The sequence below is a fragment of the Phoca vitulina genome, unplaced genomic scaffold (assembly GCF_004348235.1).
Source record: "Phoca vitulina isolate PV1807 unplaced genomic scaffold, GSC_HSeal_1.0 scaffold13, whole genome shotgun sequence".
NCBI classification, from domain to species: domain Eukaryota; kingdom Metazoa; phylum Chordata; class Mammalia; order Carnivora; family Phocidae; genus Phoca; species Phoca vitulina.
In genome coordinates, this window is record NW_022589716.1 from 6,231,663 (window position 1) to 6,256,370 (window position 24,708).

General features: G+C 38.5%; 1 protein-coding gene across 1 annotated transcript in view; it reads right to left on the minus strand.

Moving 5' to 3' along the window:
* Positions 1-24,708, minus strand: part of SMARCC1 (SWI/SNF related, matrix associated, actin dependent regulator of chromatin subfamily c member 1) — a 173,068-nt gene that overhangs the window by 85,929 nt on the left and 62,431 nt on the right. Inside the window, exons 9-15 of the mRNA XM_032412625.1 lie at positions 23,797-23,922; positions 20,976-21,097; positions 17,286-17,410; positions 13,526-13,585; positions 9,462-9,499; positions 6,113-6,234; positions 1,403-1,474 (exon numbers count right to left, since the gene is read on the minus strand). Of these exons, the coding sequence (XP_032268516.1) occupies positions 1,403-1,474; positions 6,113-6,234; positions 9,462-9,499; positions 13,526-13,585; positions 17,286-17,410; positions 20,976-21,097; positions 23,797-23,922 (665 nt within the window). The remainder of the gene's footprint in view (positions 1-1,402; positions 1,475-6,112; positions 6,235-9,461; positions 9,500-13,525; positions 13,586-17,285; positions 17,411-20,975; positions 21,098-23,796; positions 23,923-24,708) is intronic.

Below are 24,708 nucleotides of genomic sequence, written 5' to 3' on the forward strand. Positions count from 1 at the left end.
TAAGTAAGGGTAGCTACATCAGAGTAGAAAAGGTACACTGCTCAAAAAAGGCCTTGTATAAGCAAAAGTGGATAAACAAAGACCTAAAGGTAAATTTTTAAATTTAAGCTGACTAAAATGCTAAACTGTGCTTGTAAACAGACGACTGCCAAGAACTGTTAAGTATTTACAAATGCTGGCAATCGGCACGTTAGCTAGAATATACCATGTCTAACTGGATCGAAAACCTAAAAGGGTTTCTTATGCCAACTCTGATTGTGGTTTTTATTTTTTTTTTTAAGATTTTATTTATTTATTTTACAGAGAGAGACACAGTGAGAGAGGGAACACAAGTAGGGAGAGCGGGAGAGGGAGAAGCAGTCTCTCCACTGAGCAGGGAGCCCGATGCAGGGCTCAATCCCAGGACCCTGGGACCATGACCCGAGCCGAAGGCAGACGCTGAACGACTCAGCCACCCAGGCATCCCTCTGATTGTGGTTTTAAATGAAACCTTACAGCTTTGTCAAGAAAGGCTGGAATTATCTCTGACATCTAAACTTAAAATCTCAAACTATCATGGACAATCTATTACAAGAAAATATTTATTATTCAATTATCTGTATTCTAACATGTTTTATGTGGAAAATGATACTTCTCTAACAACTTAAACAGGAGATATTTATTTGTGAAGCCACATGAGCATAACAAACAATGAATTAATAGTATAAAGATAATATACGGAAAAGTATTTATAGTATGATAGGTGTGGATTTATTTTAGGGGAAAGGGTTTCCAGAAATGTATATTTAAGGGTCACCAGGCAAAGGCAAAAATTCTTCCTGACAAGATTCTTCCATCCAAGTTTTTATATTTCCAAGGCAAAAGCACAACAATGCTTTATGTAATTAAGATCAATTTATAGGCAGCTATGTCTTCATATTTGGCATTCTTTCAATTACTAGTCATTCATCATCAAAATAAGATAAAGATTCCACTTTCTCCTAGATTATTATATGTAAATATATATAATCTATAACAAATACGTACACACAAGGCGGGAACTGTCAGGCAGAAACCTGAATCCATTTTAGTGAATGCCTGTTACCAAATTCAATCTTAGCTGTAAGAGCTGACATGCATATAGTTCAAGGTTGTAGGTTCAAGATGCAAATGAAAGAAAAAGTCAATTCCTTTTTAAAGGAACAATTTCCTTTACAGCAAGGAATTCTATGTGGCTGAGATATGCACCCTTTTCTGAATGGAATAACACATTTGCAAACTTCCACATATTGCCAAAAATGATCTCAGAAGTATCCTTTTAAAAACCCCTGCCCAACACATTCAAATGAACAATTTTACTAGATACTGGCCCCTTTCTAAAGTAAGTAATGGTATCAGGATTACATCTTCACATTTCACTCACATTTCTGGAGTCTTGGATTTGTTCTTTCCATTGAAAAACTCAGGAAGAGCACGCCGTTCAATCACGTGAATACTGGGGAATAAAAAATAAAAAGTCCTCTTAGAAAAATGAAATCTTGAAATTTAAGCTAAGTTTAATTTTCAAAGTAAAACTGAAATCCAAAAACTCAACATTCTTTTCTTTTCTTTTTTAAGATTTTATTTATTTATTTGACAGAGAGAGGGAACATAAGCCGGGGGGGCAGGGAGAGGGATAGGCAGGCTTCCCGCTGAGCAGGGAGCCCTATGCGGGGCTCAATCCCAGGACCCTGAGATCATGACCTGAGCCGAAGGCAGACGCTTAATGACTGAGCCATCCAGGCGCCCCCTGAACATTATTTTCAAAAATTAATTGGCTTGCACAAGTTCCTATGCATTAAAAGCATATTATAAAGAAAGTTTTCCCTCTCTCACCCTTAAGACTTAATTGTAGGGGCACCTGGGTGGCTCAGTCGTTAGGTGTCTGCCGTCAGCTCAGGTCATGATCCCAGAGTCCTGGGATCGAGCCCCACATCGGGCACCCTGCTACGCGGAAGCCTGCTTCTCCCTCTCCCACTCCCCTTGCTTGTGTTCCCTCTCTCACTATGTCTCTCTCTGTCAAATAAATAAAATCTTAAAAAAAAAAAAAAGACTTAATTGTAGTTTTTCTATTCCCATACCCAAACTCAAAAACTTCTATCAACACATTGAAAGCTATTTTATTATGTTCTTGACATAACACATCACAAGTAGATGATGAGCCACAAAATACAAAGAGCTCCTTTGTATGGAAATGGACAGACATCACAACAGCTGGCATGGCAACAAATTGATGAAGTGAACGACCAACCAAGACAATGGAATTTACAATCATCAGTTTCTCGGGCTCTTAACATCAATGTGCCCTTTTGTCCAGACCTCAGAAACTTTGTGCTGAACTGAATTTTTTTTAAAGATTTCAGTAATCTACTGCCTTTAAAAAGATTATAGAACTAATTTTCAATATTGAGATATAGGCACTGGTAATTTTTTTTTTTTACTTTTTTTTTATTATGTTATGTTAATCACCATACATTACATCATTAGTTTTTGATGTAGTGTTCCATGATTCACTGTTTGCATAGAACACCCAGTGCTCCATGCAGAACGTGCCCTCTTTAATACCCTTCACCAGGCTAACCCATCCCCCCACCCCCTCCCCTCCAGAACCCCCAGTTTGTTTCTCAGAGTGCATAGTCTCTCATGGTTCATCTCCCCCTCCGATTTCCCCTTCATTCTTCTCCTCCTGCTTTTTTTTTTTTTTTTTTAACATATACTGTATTGTTTCAGAGGTACAGGTCTGTGATTCAACAGTCTTACACAATTCACAGTGCTCACCATAGCACATACCCTCCCCCATGTCTATCACCCAGCCACCCCATCCCTCCCACCCCCCACCACTCCAGCAACCCTCAGTTTGTTTCCTGAGATTAAGAATTCCTCATATTAGTGAGGTCATATGATACATGTCTTTCTCTGATTGACTTATTTTGCTCAGCATAATACCCTCCAGTTCCATCCACAAGGCACTGGTAATTTTATAAAATCTTACAGGTGATAAGCACTATAGAGACCAAATAAAACTCAGGCCTAATGCACTATACAAATGACCCAACTGTGTATCTAGTACAAAGGTTTTGACACTAATACTAATCAATGTTTTTACTGATGACACTTTCTAGTTTCTCAGTGGCTTTCCACATACGCAACATGTACACGTTATGCAGGGAAGAGCAAATCAATAATCTGTGAATTTAACTATAGGCATCGTCCGGCTGGTTTAGTCAGCACAGCATGTGACTCTTGATTTCGGGGTCCTGAGTTCGATTCCCCACCCCCCGGTGGGCACAGAGTTTACTTAAAAAAAAAAAAGCATTCACTCTTACATCATTTGGGAACATTTAAATTGTTTGAACAGGATCTGTACTGCCAAATACAATAAATATAATGAATTACCTGAAAACTTCTAGGAAGATAATTTCTAAGATGAATTAATGCTATATAGTTACATGTAATGACTTTCCAAGTTTTACTATAAAAATAGCTGTAAGCAATTAATTATATAGTTCAAATATACCTCTCATTGTTTTATTGTTAAAGGTTAGGAAGCCCACAAAAAACACCATTTCTATATTCACCAAGAACAAAACACACATGAATGTTTAACCCCAAGCACTTTCTTTTCTGAATTGCTGGCAGCTGATTCCTTAGGTTCTGAGAATGAGTCTGGAAGTGGGGTGGTCAGAATCAGAAAACTTGAGTTCTTCCAGCTGTCCACTGCAACGGTGGAACACTTCCACTGACACAGTACTAGTCTTTATCTACAAAATAGGGATGTGACTTACACCTCCACTGTCCGTAAGAGCAAGAGCAAGCTATGTGACATGCAATGGTCATGATGCAAATGAGTGTTTCTGCAACCTATAAAAACCTACCAAGTTATATACTGTTATGACTGTACTTATTTTAATTTTAGAGGAAAAGAATGCTAGTTTCTCTGGTGTGTCCTTTTAAACCATTAACCTGAACATGTAATTACAATTACCAACAGTGAGACTGAGACACTTCCAAATTTAAAAATACATCATCAATGTAATGAAGACTGACCTTCAAAGAAGAGCTATATACTTACTCTGTCCCAGGTTCTATTTATTCAAAACATTTAGGAACAGCATTCAGAATTGATCTTAAAGGCATGCAGAAAAGTCTCAGTATTACTGTCATACTTTGTGGGTTTTGGAAAAAAATTAGGTATAGTTCCAAGTGAATCATCCACCCTATTCTTTTAAATTGGCTTCTAAAGAATATATATATATATATGTGTCTAAATGCACGTATAAAGATGCATATATGTATAAAGACACACATACATAAAATCACATTTATCTTTAAAGAATGATAATGTGTAACAATTGAGAGCAAGCAATAGATCCAAATAAGACCACAAGATTCCAAGTAAGGGCAACATAACTAGAGTTAAGTGTACAACTTTCCAATGAAAGTACCTTAAAGAAGCTAACTATTTGGAGGGGTAAGTTCTGGTACATATGTTTAAAAATAAAAAGCCAAATAAAAATCAGCTTGATATGAAATAATCACACTTTGTAAGTACTCAACAAATAATATATCTAGGACGGCGCTCCAATGATGCCAAACGGTTGTGGTAAATGACAGGGAAGATGCTGAGGAAGGTGTTTTCCTGAACTTTTCTTTTTTTGGTAAAGATTTATTTATTTATTTATTTGAGAAAGAGCTAGAGAGAGAAAAGGCTCCCTCCTCTGCAGGGAGCCTGATTGCAGGGCTTGATCCCAGGACTCCCGGGGATCGCTTAACCGACCAAGCCACCCAGGCACCTCATTCTTGAACTTTTTATATGTGAAAAGCCTCTTAATGTTAAAAATATTTCCTACTGGGGCACCTGGCTGGCTCAGTCAGTAAAGCATGTGACCCTTGATCTCAGGGTCATGAGTTCAAGCCCCATACTACGTGTAGAACTCACTTTAAAAAAAAATTCCTATTAAAATGAAGTCATTACTAGGTAGTGAGAAGAGTTCTTTTTAAAATTTACTTTTTTTGGGTGCCTTGGGTGGCTCAGTTGTTGTCTGCCTTCGGCTCAAGTCGTGATCCCAGGGTCCTGGGATCGAGCCCCACACTGGGCTCCTTGCTCCACGGGGAGCCTGCTTCTCCCTCTCCCACTCCCCCTGCTTGCTTATGTTCCCTCTCTCGCTGTGTCTCTGTCAAATAAATAAATAAAATCTTTTAAAAAATAAATAAATAAATAAAAATAATAAAAGAAAATAAAATTTACTTCTTTAATGTGTGTTTTTTTTTTTAAGATTTTATTTATTTATTTGACAGAGACACAGCAAGAGAGGGAACACAAAGCAGGGGGAGAGGGAGAGGGAGAAGCAAGCTCTCCACTGAGCAGGGAGCACAATGAGGGGCTCCATTCCAGGCCCCTGGGACCACGACCTGAGCCGAAGGCAGACACTTAATGACAGAGCCCCCTAATGTGGTTTTTTTTAAGATTCTTTTTTGGGTGGGGCGCCTGGGTGGCTCAGTCGTTAAGCATCTGCCTTCAGCTCAGGTCATGATCCCTGGATCCTGGGGTCGAGCCCCGCATCGGGCTCCCTGCTCAGCGGGAAGACTGCTTCTCCCTCTCCCGCTCCCCCCTGCTTGTGTTCCCTCTCTCGCTGTGTCTATCAAATAAATAAATAAAATCTTAAAAAAAGAAAAAAAGTTTTTTTATTTTTTTAAATTTTTCAGTTATCCTACATCCAATATGAGGCTCGAACTTACAACCCCGTGATCAAGAGTCTCATGTTCCACCAACTGAGCCAGCCAGGCACCCCTAATATTTTAAAATCATATTATAATGTTTTAAAATTATTAAATACTCAATTAGTTGCCCATCTGAATTGTAACTGATTCTAAATGAGTTAAGTCTAAGCTGACAAAATTTTACAATCCCTAGGTACAACACAACTTAGTTGCAATCCCTAAACTGCTCTGAAGAACACATTCCAAAGTGAAAATAAAATCACTTTCCATCTCCCTTCATCCAATCTGACAGTGATTAGCGACAAAGGGATTTGGGCAGGGAAGTTCTTCCACACCTAAGTACCGTACTCACAGGTGTACATGGCCCACTCACCAGTTATAATCAAACCATGATGCATAACTAGGAATAATAATGTGATTGGTCTGCTCTGTCACATTATCTTCTCCAGGGTCAAGTGAGCGACTCTGATCACCTTTGCTAGGATCTTCATCTTCCTATAGAAAAGAAGCCAGAGTTTAGAGAAACAGAGAACTGCAGAGACATAAATAACAGCTTTCCAAACTTCTCATATTAGGGCACAAAATGAAGCTATCTGATCCAATTTCAAGGCTCGGAAAAACAAATTTCAAATAAAAACAGCCTTTCTGGTTTTTAAAGTACCTTCATAAGATGTCCAGATGACATAGCAGATTCCTCCCTTTTACAGATGAGGGAATCAACTCAGAGAAGGCCCAGAACTTTTCCCACAACAGCTTGCTTCTTACTTGGCCAGTTTTATCTAATCCTAGGGTCACAAATCTAAATTACTAGTTCTCAAGTTATTTATAAGAAGGTGACTAAAGGACACTAATGAGGCATAATGACACGCCTTCCCCTACCCCAAAGATTGATCAGTAAGTATCTGCTAGTGGCCGTATGCACCTTATCTCATTCATTCCTCACAATAAACAGCAGGTATTATCACCTCTTTTATGGATGAGAAAATGATGCACAGAGCTGGTAAGTTGTAAGCAGGGTATAACTCCAGAAAACCCAGTTTGAGGGCCTAGACTCTCAATCACTTTCACTACTATAAGCTCTGATTTTTATCAGATTTATGGAGGTTTTACAAATGATTCCACCTAAAAACCTTGCCTGGCTAAAACAGTAATTTCAAAATCATTGCTTTGGGTCAAAACCCAAGAACATTTCTTATGCTACCACTAAAGAGTAATAATAATTACTTTTAAATAAAAGTATCATGTAATACACAGTTTACATTCACATGTTTCCAATTAACCCAGAAATGCCCTTTATACATTTTTCTCCCCAAACCAGAACCTGATCAAGGAATCCACATTATATGATACTCACATCTCTTTAGCTTCCTTTAATCCCTGCCTCCCTTTGAGGGGGGTACTTTATGACATTCAAATGTTTCAAAATTCCAGGCCAAATTACTTATGCAATATCTAACAATCTCTATTTATCTTACTGATTCTTCATAATTAACTTCTGATCAAACATTTGTATCAAGAATACCACAGGAAGTAAGTTTTTTGACATTCAGATGTTTTCCAATTTTCTATTATACCATTGTATCTATCAAGCTTTCATCTGTGGTGTTTTACTGTCTTTATTCTTTTTTTTTTTTTTTAAGATTTTATTTATTTTTATTTGAGAGAGAGAGAATGAGAGAGAGCGAGTACATGAGAGGGGGGAGGGTCAGAGGGAGAAGCAGACTCCCTGCCGAGCAGGGAGCCCGATGCGGGACTCGATCCAGGGACTCCAGGATCATGACCTGAGCCGAAGGCAGTCGCTTAACCAACTGAGCCACCCAGGCGCCCTACTGTCTTTATTCTTATGAAATTTTTTTCTATTAAGAACCAGTCAAATTTTGAATCGTAGTCTTTCATACTGGCTCCATAGTTTAATTTCTACCTTTTAAGTTAATTCATCATAAATGTCCTGTGCTATAGTATTTGAAGTGAGGATCTACTGTTACTGCCTAGAAACTTAAGACAATAATTTCCTTAAGATCAATGAATATAGAAAAAAACGTAATGTGTGAAAGCCCCAAGGAAACTCTGGTTGTTAATTAAATGATGCTGAAGCAATTTTGATGACAAAGGTAAGAAATGTTATTTCCCAAATCAGGGGAGCTAGTAAAAAATATGCTCATGGTTAATGAGTTTTTGAGATGTAGATTTCACAGATTCAATTATAACACAAAAAATTTCCTTTATTCAGGAAAACCAGGGAAAGACTGGCACTGCAATTAAAAAAAGCCAATAGTCTATGATTTAATTATCAGAATGAGGGGGAACACATGGGATGACATTATGGGACCAGCTGTTAAGAGTAACTACTTCTAACCAGTTTTGGTTTCAATTTTACAACAGACTTGGCCTTAGTTTCAAGATACCCCAGCCACTGGCATAAAAAAAAAAAAAAAATCTACATGTCGACTGTCTGGCTTTTTATTTCAGTCTCTTTCACTACCACACAATAGTATTTACACTAAATGATGACATCTTTTTACAAATATAACATCTGTTAATGGTTCCTAAGTAGCTCTCTAAGTAAAGAGAAGTCTAATTTTAAAGAAAAAAATCATAGGGGCGCCTGGCTGGCTCAGTCAGTGGAGTATATGACTCTTGATCTTGGGATTGTGAGTTCGAGCCCCACACTGGGTGTCGAGCTTACTTAAAAATAAAATCTTTAGGGCGCCTGGGTGGCTCAGTCAGTTAAGTGTCCAACTCTTGGTTTCAGTTCAGGTCATGATCTCATGAGTCCTGAGATGAAGCCCCACACTGGACTCTGCGCTTAGTGGGGAGTCAGCTTGAAGATTCTCTCCCGCTGCCCCTCCCCACCACTTGCGCATGCACAGTCACGCACGCTCTCTCTAAAAAAAAAAACCAAAGCTTTAAAAAATAAAATAAAATCTTAAAAGGAATCATAAGAACAATTCAGTTAAAGAGCCTTATGTAGATGAGTTTCTTGAACATTTTCAGGGAAATCCTATCATAAGTAGGTTCATTCCTTGAATGTATAAAAAAATACAGTAAATGTCAATTTGGGGGATTTCTCTAACTCAATGAAAAAGAACTATCCATTTTCAGCAAAGTAAGGGAGTTATTTCAAGGGGACTGTTATTTCAAGGAGTAGGGATTAGTTACACCTAACTAATAACATAGTCAAATATGACAGTTTGAATGAACAATGGGCTATTTACTAAAAAGGAAAGTAAAATCCTGCCTTAAATCCAACACCTTTCAACAACATCATTATTGCTATGTCTCTACCACAGGACTGATGAAACAGGAAGGTGCTGTGAGGGCTCATAAAAGGTTAACAGTATGCTCAAAGGCTGTGGGCTGGAGTTGTACCCACAGAAATAGAAGTGAGAAAATCAAGGCAATCGACGTGGTCCCTGCTTACCTGTCCTGTCAGAGGACACTTGGAACACTGCAGTCAGCTCTGATTACTACCTTGCAACCAGGGGATGACAGAACCAGAAATTATAGCGTAAGAGGAACACTTCATGAGGAGATAGAAATTTCCTCTCAATAAAATTTTCAGAGTCAAGAAAGACAAATTATTTCAGGGGTGTGTTAACAAAAAATCAGAATGGCCTCAAAATTAAACATTTCTAAGGACACTTCTAACCCGTGTTCCTACTGTTCCATACACAGGACCCCTCAGACAGCTACTTGTGCACCAGGCCTAACTAAATTGTTACCTTTCCTCCTGTTGTGACTGTTTCTTCATCCTGCTCATCTGTAAAATCAAAATATATGATTTATTTAAAAATCAAGTAAACACTCTTTGGATTACTTGAAAACTTCCAGGTAATTTTAAAAACTTAAATTGTTACATGCAGAGAAAAGGAAAGAAATAAAGCATTATGAAAGCAAATCCACCTCTAGTAATTCAGTAAATTGAAATCGTACACAGAAGCACAAAGGTGAGTAGAACTTCAAAGCATTAATAATTAAAAATTTCCAACAACAGGGAATTTATAATTAATTACTGCTTGGGCTACTATCTTAGTGATGATCTTGCTAATAACAGGTAAAGGACTTGATTGGGGCTCTTACTCCTGAGATTTGATGAAACAAAGTAATGACATTTTAGATCTCAGAGGACATCAGTGAAGGAAATGAGGAGAAAAGAAAAGTGAACATCAATCACTATGAAGTCCTGGTAAGGCTGTTAATATATTCTGAGGATAGAGGACTCCAGGACATAAATGCTGGCCTTGCAAAAGAACAGGAGTAAACCCAAGTATAATTTAAACCAGGCAGCTGATTTCCACAGCGAAAAGTGCCTGTGTGGACAATTGTTTATATATGAATGAAGGCTGCGTTTGCATTACAATGGCAAAGTTGATTAACTGAGACAGAGACCATATGGCCCACAATGTCTAAAATATTTACTACCTGGCCCTTTCCAGGTTAAGTCCGCCAACCTCTATTTTAGAGAATATACAAAGATCAGTAGTAGACAAACAGGTGGTACTCAAACTTTCAACTGTATTTCATACAGTGCCTCTACTACATGCCGGCCATGGTCCCAATGCCAAGGACACAATAAAGAACAAGAAAAGGTCCCATCTTCACGGAGTTTACATTCCAGTTAGGAGTGGCAGGAGACAGAAGAGAAAACACACGAACAGGTATCAGATGGTATCAGAGGAAAATAAATCAATATATTTTAGAGAGGCGCTGGGTGGGTGGACCCTTCCAAATAAAGAGGGAACCAGCCTGGTCAAAGGGCCACAGGTGGGGGTGGACCTGCCGCCGTCACAGATCTCCAAGGCCACTCTGAGCATGAATAAAGGCTGGAAGAAATGAGCACAGCACAAGAGAAGAGTGCGGTGACACAAAGCATTGGCACAAAAGTTAGACAGACCCGGACCTGAGTCACTGCTCTGTCGCTTAATAGCTATCTGCTTGGAAACACTACTGAAGCCCTCCAGCCTCTATTTCCTCAGCAATGACACAGGGCTAACATGGTTTTGCAGTGAAATGCAAACAAAGGTAGAATGAGTACCTGGCGGGTACTCATGCAAAACAGAGATGGACACTGTTGCTTGATTTCTAAGTTAGACAAACACCTGCTAGCACGAATATGGGATTCACTGTGTGGTAAATAAATTATGGTCATCCAGCTCTGCACAGCAACTACTTTTATTCTAGGAAGTGACGAAGGGATCTAAATAAGGTTGTCAAAAATGAACTTTTTGATCTTGATAAACCACATGATAAACAATTTCTCACTAGATGGTGGGAACACAACCTAATGATCTCTCTCTGGTCAAAATATATACCATTTAAATTTAGTTTGACAGATTTCTGTCCCTGATGTAGTCTTGGTACCCGATGGAAACAGACTTCTGATAATACTAAAGTAGGAGGGAGAGACATCCTGCTTACTGATTCATAAACAGTAGTAATAAATGTTCTCTTCCTCCTTCCAGATGTGGGCAATCACACTTTCACCTCAGCCCCTGGATCTTGCCCTTTCAGAGATCTCAAGACAGAAAGGAAGGAAGGACTCGGTATACGTAGCTAGGTGACACATAAGGCATAATGTGGACCAGTTAAAACAATAAACAACTCTGTGAACAGGAAGTCCCAGTGGATGGATCAGTTACCCCTGGCATGGTTCAGGTTATACCTAATGCAGAAAGCCAGATGATTAAATAATACATGGAAAGCCCATTGGTCCCTGGATGAGAGGCCAGGACAACAGCTTCAAATTCCATTTGACTCTAGCTCTCCAGCTGTGATGAGCAGCACCTTCAGCCACAATACCCTTACTATTTAGACCTCAAACCATTCACAAACACAAAGGGAAGATCTCTTATACCCAGCACTAAAAATCTTAATCCAATTGACACCTTTATCCGTTTCTTAAAAATGGCTTCAATTTGACTCCTCTGATAAAGTCTATTACATACACACTCTAATACTTACCTCCACCTCTAAAAGGACAACTGTCCACTCCCTTAAAACTAGATTGATTCCTTTCAGGATATATACTTAATATACACCCTATCATTCTGTTTAACAAAGTGTCTCAGTGAAGATAATCAAGTCTTAACACTTACCCTGCTACATTACTGAAAATATACAAGACTACATATACCTCGTTTTGTTTTCCTGGCCTTTGATTCAGTGGTACCAGTTGTGGAACAGAAAATATAAAAACTTACAGAAAATGGAAGTTATTGTTATTGATATTCTATTAATAATGTTAAAGATAACTGAGAGGAATGTTTTGACAGCACTTCTTTTTCGTTTGTTGACCTAACACCACCTTTACATAAACTGTCAAGACAATTTTCTACTTCTGCTTTTGACAGAATCAAAAATGGAGTCATCCAGGGGCGCCTGGGTGGCTCAGTCGTTAAGCGTCTGCCTTCAGCTCAGGTCATGATCCCAGGGTCCTGGGGTCGAGCCCCGCATCGGGCTCCCTGCTCAGCAGGAGGCCTGCTTCTCCCTCTCCCGCTCCCCCTGCTTGTGTTCCCTCTCTTGCTGTGTTTGTCAAATAAATAAATCTTTAAAAAAAAAAAAAAAATGGAGTCATCCACTAATGTTAAATAGCAGGCTTTAAGTCAGAAAAGGGAGGGTGTAGTGAAATGAAATAAAAAAAAACTCTCCTAACTACCTACTCATAGCTGTCATCAAGAATCTCTGAAAAAGGGGCGCCTGGATGGCTCAGTCGGGTAAGTGGCTGACTCTTGATTTTGGCTCAGGTTATGATCTCATGGGTCCTGGGATCCCGCCCTGAGTAAGGCTCCACACTCAGCAGGGAGTCTGCTTGAGGATTCTCTCCCCCTCTGCCCCTCCCCCAGCTCATGCGCTTGCACTCTCGCTCTAAAATAAATAAATCTTTAAGGGGAAAAAAAGGATCTCTGGGGGAAAAAAAGAATCTCTGCAATTTGTCTGAAATACAGAATTCACCTACTGAAGAGATAGAGAAATTGCCGTCTCATTTTCCACATAAGGAAATCTCGAATACCCCTTCCAAGTGTAAAATTCCTGAACGTCAAAAATGTAGTATACACTGAAAACACTAGGTTCTCCTTTGATTTTTTTAAAAAAGATGTGAGCAGAGAGAGAGAGAGCAAGAGAGAGAGCAAGAGCAAGGGGCAGAGGGAGAGAGAGTAAGAGACTCCCCGCTGAGCAGGGAGCCCAACATGGGGCTCAATCCCAGGACCCCGGGATCATGACCTAAGCTGAAGGCAGACGCTTAACTCACTCAGTCACCCAGGCATCCCTCCTTTGATTTTTACAAGTGAAGAAAGAAACCGAGATCCATATATAACACTCAAGAACAAAGATGTTTAAAACTACCTCTATTTTTTAAACTGAAGAAAGTGACTACACTCCTCTTGTCTACCCGACAGCACATCCAAGGATTATGCCTTACTTGTGAAAATGTACTCTGTAACTTGTAAATACTATGAGCAGATGATGTGATTCTCATTTTACACTATTTAGAAAGCTAGAAGAAATACTTGAGAAAATAAATCATTTAAGAGTCAACAGACTTTTGTTCTGAAGATGCAAAATCAAATTGGTAAGAATGGAAAAAATGGATCACAGGAAATTAAATTTCCTGATATGGCAGCAAACAAAATGACAGTGGTGCTAAGGGGGCCATGGTCAACGTCTGTGCTGGACCAAAAAGGTAGCAACTGGAAGTGACATCTCTTGGGGAAGAAAGAATTATCAGAAGAACTAAATCTTTGAGAGAGAAAACAACACAGAAGTCTATAGACTGCTTTGGTTTTACCTAGATCTGCGACAGTTCCTCCTTTAACAGGTGTGTTTTCACTGTCTTTCTTTGGGTTCACTAGAAAGAAAAAAAAAATCATGTTTTAGGGGAAAAGTTCTACTTTTTTAAAAGAGAACAGAATAAAAGACGACTGAAAACTACATGAATCTCAATGTAAATCCACTGTCATCCAGAGTTCACCATCATGAAAAACTCCAAGCCCAACAGAGAAAGATTAACACTTACTGTAACAGACTGCATTTTGTAATTTCCCAAGTACCAATATTTTTTCATGACAAAAGTACACAATACAAAAATATATAGGGCAAAACCTGAAAAGAACCTTTCAATCCCTTCCCCAAAAGTATTTTTTATTACATTTTCTGTGCATTTGTTGATTCCCATTTTTGTGGCATTCACTTAGATAAGCTGAGGGAGAACTAATACCTTTTACATAACTATGTAGACTTCAAAAATAGAAATGTTACCCATACTGTGCTCTTCCTTACCACTCTACTTTTCTCATTCAAGAGTGTGCCTGTATGACCTTTCCATGTTATGTATTTTTAGTTAAATTATATCTCTTTCATTTTCAATAAATCCACTATGTCCATGGGTGGGTCATAAGGTAACTAGTCCTATATTAATGGAGACTTAGTTTATTTGCAATTTTTTACAGCAAAGTAATCCACATTCTTATATTCACCTTTAAGCATGCATATAATTACTTAAAATGAGAGCTCTGAAATTAAAACTGCTACTGGATATACACATTTTAAAACAACAGATATAGCCAAATTGTGTTAAGTGCCTTCATCAATTTACACTTCCACCAATAGCATTTGAGAGTACCCATTTCCTCAAAACATCTGTACTTTGGGAATCATCTATTTTCTAAGTTTTGAAAATCTAATGTATGAAAAATGTTCCTTTAATAATTTACATATCATTGGTTAAATGAAGTTGAGCATCTTTTTGCACATTTATTGGCCCCGAAATTTGATAAAATTACCAGTACAAAATACTTTGCCCCTCACTAGATCTATAGGGTGTTAAGAATCTTTATACAAATTTAGAGTTCTAATTCTTTGTTAAATGGCTAATGAATATTTTCCCCCAAAGCTAACACTTGCTTAAAGTACATTAATATTTGGAAGGTTACTTTTACATTTTAATTTGGTACTTTAATCCACCTGAAGCTTAAGTTCTTATTTTTGACACAAAGAACAATACTAAATTTTTTCCACAAGTATTTATGGAACAGTTTGGTCTTTTCCCACAAATTCGCCCTGCCAAATTCACAATAAATTAAATTGATAAACAAACATGGATCTACAGCTGAATCAAACATTCTACTCTACTGATGGGTTCGGCGACATTCCTGTGTCCAAATCATACTATTTCATTATAGCTTTTATAGTTCAGTTAGTTATCTGTTAGGACTACCACCACCTTCATAGCTCTTTTACTTAAAATAAATATTTGGGGGGCACCTGGGTGGCTCAGTGGGAAAAGCATGCAACTCTTGATCTCAGGGTTGTGAGTTCGAGTCCTACACTGGGTATAGAGAATACTTAAATGAATACAATTTAAATAAATAAATAAGGTATTTGGGGGTGCATGACTGGCTCAGTCAGTAGAGCATGCGATTCTTGATCTTGGGGAGTTGTAAGTTCAAGCCCCACACTGGTTAGAGATTACTTAAAAATAAAATCTTAAAAAAAAAAAAAGGCAAACAAACGAAAGGCACCTGTGTGGCTCAGTCAGCTAAGCGTCTGACTCTTGTGATCAAGCCACCCATGGGGCTCCATGGTTAGCATGGAGACTGCTGGAGATTCTCTCATTTTCCCTCTGTCCCGCTCGCACTCACTCTTTCTAAAATAAATAAATAAATCTTTAAAAAAAAAAACAACTGAAAGATGCATATTGTAATCCCTACAGCAACCACTGAGAAAAAAACAGGTAAAAATCAAATAGAGAATATGAAAATCTATATAACAGAAAACAGAATAGTGGTTGCCAGGATATGGGAGAAAGGAGATAATCTATACTAACCCCCAGTAAGTATAGGGTTTCTTTTCAGGGGGATGGAAATGTTCTAGAATTAAGAGGTGGTGATTGTACAACATAATGAATACACTAAAAAAACCAATGGAGTGATAAAAATATACTTTAACTGGTAAATTTTATGCTATGTGAAGAATATCTCAATTAGAACTATGCTATATAAAAAAGGAAGTCATAGAAGTTCTAAAATAAAAGAAAAGCAGGGGCACCTGGGTGGCTCAGTTGGTTAAGCATCTGCCTTCAGCTCAGGTCATGATCCTGGGTCCTGAAATCGAGCCCTCCATCGGGCTCCCTGCTCAGCAGAGAGCCTGCTTCTCCTTCTCCCTCTGGACTTCCCCACCCCCACTCATGCACTCTTGCTCCCTCTCAAATAAATAAATAAAATCTTAAAAAAAAAAGAAAAAGAAGAAGAAGAAGAAGAAGAGCAAACACAGAAGCCAGAACAGAACACTGAAAGTAGTGGATTAAAGCAAAAGAAGGGAGGAGGTAAGAGAGGGACAAATAGAAAAAAATTATCATAATGGCAGACTTAAGCCCAATGACATCAATAATTCTGTAACATTTCAGTGGACCACATACTGCAATTAAAAACAAAAAATGTGTACTGGGGAGGCGGGCAAAGCTCAACAATATGCTGTTTAAAATCGACATGCTTGGGGCGCCTGGGTGGCTCAGTCATTAAGCGTCTGCCTTCGGCTCAGGTCCTGATCCCAGGGTCCTGGGATCAAGCCCTGCATCAGGCTCCCTGCTCCACGGGAGGCCTGCTTCTCCCTCTCTCACTCCCCCTGCTTGTGTTCCCTCTCTCACTGTCTCTCTCTCTGACAAGTAAGTAAATAAATAATCTTTAAAAAATAAAATAAAAAAAATAAAATCGACATGCTTTACATAATCAAACTGAAAGTAACAGGATGCAAGAGAGATGTAAGTCAGAAATCTAACATGTAAGAACAAAGCTTGTGTAATTTACAAACTGCTCTGCTGAAGTCAAGTACAGTGGAGACTAATTTTAAAAAGTGTAGAAATAAAAGGGTGTGGTGTGATGAGGCTTTATTATCATCAGAGAACCTGGCCTTCAAGACAAGTACTACTATGGCACATAGACAAACACGACATAAGAGTCAATTCATCAGGAGGACATGATGATCCTAAGTGTATATGCCCTTAAATAGCAGAGCTTCAAAGTACATGAATAAAAATACTTAAAAGAAAAAATATTCACAGGAATCAAGGAAAAAAACAGACAAATCCACAAATATAGTTAAAAGGGTCTAACATTCTCCCAATAACTTATTTAAATAGGTTAAAATGTCATAGATAATACGCCACCTTCTCATCTGTATATTGATTCTAATGGGATTTAAAAACCATTTATTTCAAAGCATTGCTCAATTTAGAGAATTTTTTTTTCTTTCTTTTTTTTTTGAGTAGGCTCTATGCCCATGTGGGGCTTAAATCACAACCGTGAGATCAAGAGTCACCTGCTTGACCAAATGACCCAGCTAGGCGCCCCCATTAGAGAACTTTTTGGTCACGGTGTTTTTCTCAATAAGTAGCAGAAGTACACCAAAAGATTGGGAAAGGGAAGAAACATTTGCACCTTGAAAGTTGGGAACTGGGGGCACAGAGCAAGAAATGATTCATCCCATGGCATTGCTACAGAGTGATTAAATCACATCTAATACTCTCATAGTCTAGGCAGAAGAATACAAACCATTTTTTGGAAGCACCACTTCCTCTATGTTGGGTACCGGTGTTGGGTCTTCCATGTCCTTGGTAAGATCTTCTTGCTCATCTTCCTCTTTCTGACTTCTGCGCTTCCCATAAAGACTAGCTTGGCTAAAACATACAATGCATATAAATATAAAAAGGCTGACTATAGCTACTCATAGCACACAATTTCAGAGGCTTTATCCTCATTGTTAGAATCTATGCTCAGAATCTCTTTTAAAAGACAAACAGAAACCAAACAAATTAGGTACATTCCCAAATTACATCTAACCAGCCAGGAAAATAAAGGTTACTGGGAGGAAGAAATGGCCCCAGAAATTCTACTATACAAATCACAGACAGTATCCTAAAGGGGGCTTAAATTATGTAATAAAAGAACACCTGCTAAGGAAATATGGCACATATTTTATCTCACATAAACAATCACTTACATAAGAAATTTTCTCAAAGATATGTACAACCATATTTTCCTGGCTCTTTGTATCATCCAAATATCAAACTGCAAAGTAAAATCACTTAGGATGGTACTAATGTGTGTGTGTGTGTGTGTGTGTAAAAACTGCCATCGCCCTTTCTTTAGTTTATTTTTAAAACTAACACATTCCAGAAAGCAGACTAGGGTTCAAACAAGAATGGAAAGACTCCTTACCTTGAAAAATTACAGGGGATACAGGATAGAAATTATCAACTACTTCATATAACATGATGTGTACCAGAAACGAGTAAGGGTACCAAGAAAACAAGACATAATCAAGATCGAAAGTGACACTTAAGCTAAATCTTGGGAACTGTAACAATTCACAATGTTTCAGGACAGGCAATGTTTCAGGATAATGAGTGGAGGCATAAGAAAAGAGATAACCTGTTCTGGGAAGGAACAGGCAGGAAGCAACACAAAGAAGTGAGGAGTGGAGAAAGAGCTGGTGGAAATATACAGTGGGCCAGCCCGAGTCCTCACACTGCAGAGAGCATGAGCAGAGTTCTCTTCATGACAGACCACACACTGGCATAGGTTAGAATCAGGTATATAGGTAAAAATATTTTTTAAATTTTTAATAAAAACTGCATGACAATTTTTCAAAAGCCTGTGAACCTAAAGGTATTAGGGAGACAAAATAAGGGAAGGTCAATAAAACAAGAGTCAGGAAAACAGATGTCAATGTCTTTTCACTAAAGGAAACTTAACATAAAACTTGAATGACCGCTCATTAGAAGACAGCTGTATTCAATTGAAGGATATACATACATCTACTTTGGGAAACTCCATTTGGTGGGTTTTATACTCAGAGTAGAGGCTCAGTACCATCACTGTGAGCCTCCTAGACATCACGTCTTTTTTGGGGGGACCACTAGTGTCCTGGCACTGCATCTCAGCCCCTAAGTGGGAAGAAGGGTACATCGATTTCAGGCCCAGGAACACTTGGAAAAGTTGTATGGCTTTCTTCACAGGGACATCAGGGAAGCCCTCAATTCCCTGCATATCAAGCATAAGACTCAGATTAGAGATTTAAGAAATAAGGTTACTCTCACTAATTGCTAAAGAAAAATCTATTTTTGTGGTTTTTTCTATCATAATACATGTGACTTGACAAAATAACAACATCCTTTTATGACTATGACTGGCTCATTAATATTATTTATAAAACTAAGAATTTTTTAACTTCCCTAATAGCTTCTATACACGGTTAACAATGCTTCAGATAACCCTACCGTTCAAGAAATAACATGGTTCTGATGAATCACAGACCTATACCCCTGAAACAAAATACATTATATGTTAATTTTAAAAATTTTAAAAAGAAATAACATGATTCAAGGCATGTTCTGGGCATAAAAAAATGCTAATTTGGCTATAGGAAAAAGTCAATAAAAGGAAGCTAATGAAGAGAAGATAACAAGTAGATCTTTATAGTCCAGTCAACTGCCAGAAATTTAACAAATTTCCGGTTGCATGAAAAGAATAAATTTTGCATCTGTCATTTTATAAGACTAAACTTAACCTCTTTGAAATTAAAAAAATTTTGAGTGAGACAAGCTAAGCAAGCCAGAAATTAAGTATCTACTTAATATACAATAATAAATGTTAAGTATTATCTACCAACTATTAAGTACCTACTTCAGGCCAGACACTGCACAGGGGCTCTAAAGTCTCACTTGATCCCCACAACAACTTACTCAAAAGAAACCAGAAACCCCACTCAAGCAAGATTCACTAAAGTACAAATGTGATGCCCTGAACAAGGCACTCTGCTCAACATGAAACAGACACAGGTTCATTTCCTCTATGAGTCACTCTGATCACAAATGGGACAGGTGGTAAAATCAGAGAAAGAGACACTAACTATGGCAAATATAATTTCTTAAATTCCTTACCAGCCACACTGCTCAATATATAATTAGATACAGAAAAGACTGTATTCAGGGTGCCTTGATATAAATACAACATCAGATGGCCATCTTACAAAGGAGATGAAGAAAGGGGAAGGAAAAATAGGGGAAGAGGAAAAGAAAGACAAAGAGCCAAATAATCCACCCTCAGACCTTGGTGAACGTGACGGAACTTAGTTGAAAGGATACAGTAATAGGAAGCCGAGAGTCCAGCTTTGAATCTTGACTCTAAAGAAAAATCTCTATGTGACCTTGGAAAAGTTACTTCCCTATCCTGAACCTCAATCTCTATTTCTTAAGATAAAGACGCTTATGATACTTCAAAGATCTGTTTCAGTTTTAAGATTCTGAACATGGTTTCTACTCTAAGCTGTGAGCCAAAGCTCTAATCCAGAAGGCAAATATTCATCCCCTTCCCATGGCTAGGCCAGAGAGAGAAAAATAGTTTCTCTCAGAATTTGATCATGGAATTGGAGTGGCTATATTTTAAATACAGATTAGATATCACAGTATGTTTATGTGGAATACAAAGTTAAATGTGATGTGTGTGTGTGTGTGTGAGAGAGAGAGAGAGAGAGAGAGAGAGAGAGAGTGTGTGTGTGTGTGTGTGTGTGTGTGTGTGTGTGTGTGATGGAAGATTATTCAGCCATTAAAAAGGAAATTCTGCTACTTGGGACAACATGGATAGACCTTGAGGCCATTTTGCTAGGAGGAATAACTAAGAGAAAAATAAATACCAGATGATCTCTCTTATATGTGGAATCTAAAAAACAAAACAAAACAAAAAAAAAACACAAATTCACAGATTGAGGGAATACATTGGTGGCTGCCAAAGGTAGGGGCTGGGGGAGAATGGGAAAGTTGGTGAAAGGTATAAACTTCCAGTTATAAAATAAACCTTAGAGGTGTAATATACAGCATGGGGTCTGCAGTTAACACAGTACTGTGCATTTGAAAGATGCTAAGAGAGTAGATCCTAAAAGTTCTCGTCACAAGAAAAAACTATTATTAACTATGTGTGGTGCCGGATGTTAACCAGATTTATTGTGATTATTTCACTATACATATCGATTTAAAAAAAGATTGTATGCAAGGTGCCTTAGCATAAATACAACAGAAGATGGCCATCAGATAACATCTGACAAGATGAGCTATCAGAGCAAAGACATCTACCAAGTCAAAGTAAGACAACTTCCTTTGAGCAAAACTTCTAGTATAAATGTAAAAATCTGGAATTCCCTCTGCAGTTTGTTTTAATGCCTCTGAATCATGCTGCAGTTCTTACCCTTTCTTTCCACTCTTCTTCCGGGATTCTGTGGGTGTAGGAGGCGGAGGGGAAGGCGAATGTTTCCTCTTTCGAGCATTAGCTGATGCTTTCCTATCTCTTCTCTCTGGACTTCTGACTGGCTAGGAAGAAGTAAATGGAAATAAATATCAGCCAGCTTTTCTGACTCCTCAGTTTCTATAAACCCTTGTCCAAAGATGAGTTTCACAAAGATAATACCAATACCACTCAGAGCATCCTAAACGACCAGCAGTCAAGACTCTCTGACCTTCCAGGGGCACCTGGGTGGCTCAGTCGTTAAGCGTCTGCCTTCAGCTCAGGTCATGGTCCCAGGGTCCTGGGATCGAGCCCTGTGTCAGGCTCCCTGCTCCACGGAAGGCCTACTTTTCCCTCTCCCACTGCCCCTGCTTGTGTTCCCTCTCTTGATGTCTCTCTCTCTCTGTCAAATAAATAAAAATAAAATCTTAAAAAAAAAAAAGACTCTCTGACCTTCCAGGTGATGTACCACCAATGGAAATATTAGAACCATCCCACAGGTATTCAAACTGTGCTACAAAACAGACATGCCCAAATCCTGTCCAGCTAAAAACTGTTCCTGTTCACCTTCTGCTTCCAGATAGGAAAAGCATTTTCAACAATTACTGGAAAATACAAAACATATGCTATTTAATTAATGAAATACAAACAATGGCTGAATGATCTTGTGAAAGTGTATCAAAAACTAGTCCTGACGTGTCAGTAAAACAGGAGAAAACTTTATGACACAAAAGATGTTAAATAAGATTGCAACTTATGACTTAAAAGTCAATCTAACAGAAGTACAAATACCCCTATTTGCAGATGGCATGATCTTATATATAGATAACCCTAAGGAATCTACCAACTATCAGAGCTAATGAGTTCAGCAGTTGCAGGATACACATCGAAATACGAATGTCAACCTGTAGATGATAATTATGGATTTAATAAAATAGACAATAAAGAATTAACACCTAAGACGATCCAAAGTATTGTACCTGAGGTGCCAAAAAAAAATCAGAGATTAGAACGTTAATTAAACATTCATCATCTCTGGTATCTTCATACTCCTTACAACTCTCTGTTTCCTTTCAGAAGCTCAGTAGCATCAAATTGGAATCTAAGTCATCTTACAGGCCTACACAAGAAGTTTTAAAGAAAATCTAAACTGTCCACACTGTATGGTAAGTCTGAAGTTAAACTTTTAAAAAGAGATATTAAATGCATTTTTATAGAATCACGCTAAAAATAAGTGAATAAATTAATACATAGGCCATCTAAATCTGAACAGAGATGGCTACAGACAGGCCTCTTTAATAATGTGCTGTAGAAATTAGACTATTCCTAATGACAAAAAAGATTGGTTGGAAACGCACTGAGGGAAAGCAAATATCTAAGCGTATGGGGTGTGTGGGGGGGGGAGGCTGAATAAAAAATAAAATTTAAGTCAAATTCCACAGCAAATAAGGACCAATTAAAAATGAAAGGATATGAGGGGCACCTAGGTGGCTCAGTCGTTAAGCGTCTGCCTTTGGCTCAGGTCATGATCCCAGGGTCCTGGGATCGAGCCCTGCGTCAGGCTCCCTGCTCAGTGGGAAGCCTGCTTCTCCCTCTCCCACTCCCCCTGCTTGTGTTCCCTCTCTCGCTGTGTCTGTCTGTCAAATAAATAAATAAAATCTTTAAAAAAAAAAAAAAAAAGAAAAAAGAAAGAAGGAATATGAACAAGACCCAGTTTTAAAATATTTTTCTTGGGGCGCCTGGGTGGCTCAGTTGGTTAAGCGACTGCCTTCGGCTCAGGTCATGATCCTGGAGTCCCGGGATCGAGTCCCGCATCGGGCTCCCTGCTCAGCAGGGAGTCTGCTTCTCCCTCTGACCCTCCCCCTCTCATGCTCTCTCTGTCTATCTCATTCTCTCTCTCAAATAAATAAATAAAATCTTTAAAAAAATAAAAATAAAAAAATAAAATAAAATATTTTTCTTAAAAATAAAAAATACACGTCGTGAGCCCAAGAGTTTTAGTAAGAAAGTCTCAGGGCTGAAAACAGGTATGAGAGAATGGTACATTCTAAGTGAACAGTTAAAAGTATTTCTGTCTCAGAAATTTTTCAAAGAACTACAATACAAAACAAAAAGCAAAAACCTGATCCTGGAATCGAACCCTGCGTCAGGCTCCAGTGAAGGGGAATGAGAATCTTACCTAAGCACTCATCAGCCAACACCAATACATCTAAGCCTTCTCAGACTCCTCTCCCTCCGGGTGACACACCTACCTCGCAGGTTGTGGCTTCTCAAGAACCATGGTAAAAACTTTTGGTAGTTGGGCTTCTTAAAGGATTAAAGAGTAATAAATGCCACATCATCCCACCTTAAAAAGGGCTGAACTCTACCTTTGAGACCTTTGAGGCCGATACTATGTACTAACTACTGTGTGCACAGTAACAATGCTATTAAAGAATATTAAGACAAAATTAGTTCTCCCTTGAAAAACCAACTAAATTACATTATCCCATAATAATATTTGGTTCACAAAATTAAAATCAGACCTAGAAAACAAAATCAGCTACACCGCTGCTACACTGCATATGCCACTTTACATCTCCATGACCCTTTGAGAGCGTCATGCCCCTTCTTTGGGAATGCCAGCTCCTGAGATGGTCGTATGGCCATTTGGTTAACTTTTCCACATACCTGACGAGCGATGCACCTTGGACTGTATGTCAGAGCTTATTAATGAAGATTTGACAACAGTGAGGCCCAGAAAGAAGAAACATCAAGTGGAGAAAAATGGTGCCAAACCAAATACCTCTTCATTCTTTGTTGAAATTCGCTGACGAAAGCTCACGGGCTTCCGGTTCTCGTCCACCTCATAATCCTCCTCATTCATCCATTCATTGAAAACATCAGTGTCCAAAATCCATTTCGCATGAACCTAAAACCACATTCAAGCATGTGTATCTATATAAATAGTAAATAATTACAGTTTTTAAAGTATTCAACACTGGGGCGCCTGGGTGGCTCAGCCGTTGAGTGTGTGCCTTTGGCTCGGGTCATGGTCCCAGGGTCCTGGATCGAGCCCCACACTGGGCTCCCTGCTCAGCGGGAAGCCTGCTTCTCCCTCTCCCTCTCTCCCACTCCCCTTGCTTGTGTTCCCTCTCTCACTGACTGTCTCTGTCAAATAAATAAATAATAAATCTTTAAAAAAATAAATAAATAAAAATAAAGTATTCAACATTAAAGAAGCAGACTTATTCTCAACTCAAAGCCTCAATTGCATAAAAGTTTAAAAACATGACATTGTAAGGGTGCCTAGGTGGCTCAGTCGGCTGAACTTCAGACTCTTGGTTTTGGCTCAGGTCATGCTCTCAGTCGGGGTCCTGGAATCGAACCCTGCGTCAGGCTCCAGAACTCAGTGCAGAGTCCACTTGTCCTTTCCCCCTTCCCCCCACCCCGCCTGCTCTCTCGAGCGTGCATGTGCTTTCTCTCTCACTCTCTCTCTCTCAAATATATAAACAAAATCTAAAAATAAAAATAAAAACCCCAACCATGAGAATATTAAAGACCTGTGAATGGCAACTTAACCATTTCTAATTTTTATTCCATGTTACTGCATATAGTAAGAAAGCATCACTGGTTTTGCAAAGACTGAGGTTTTAATAACTGGCCCTTAATTTGATAATCATGTCATTTGTCTTCATTTCAGCTTTATTTAGGTATA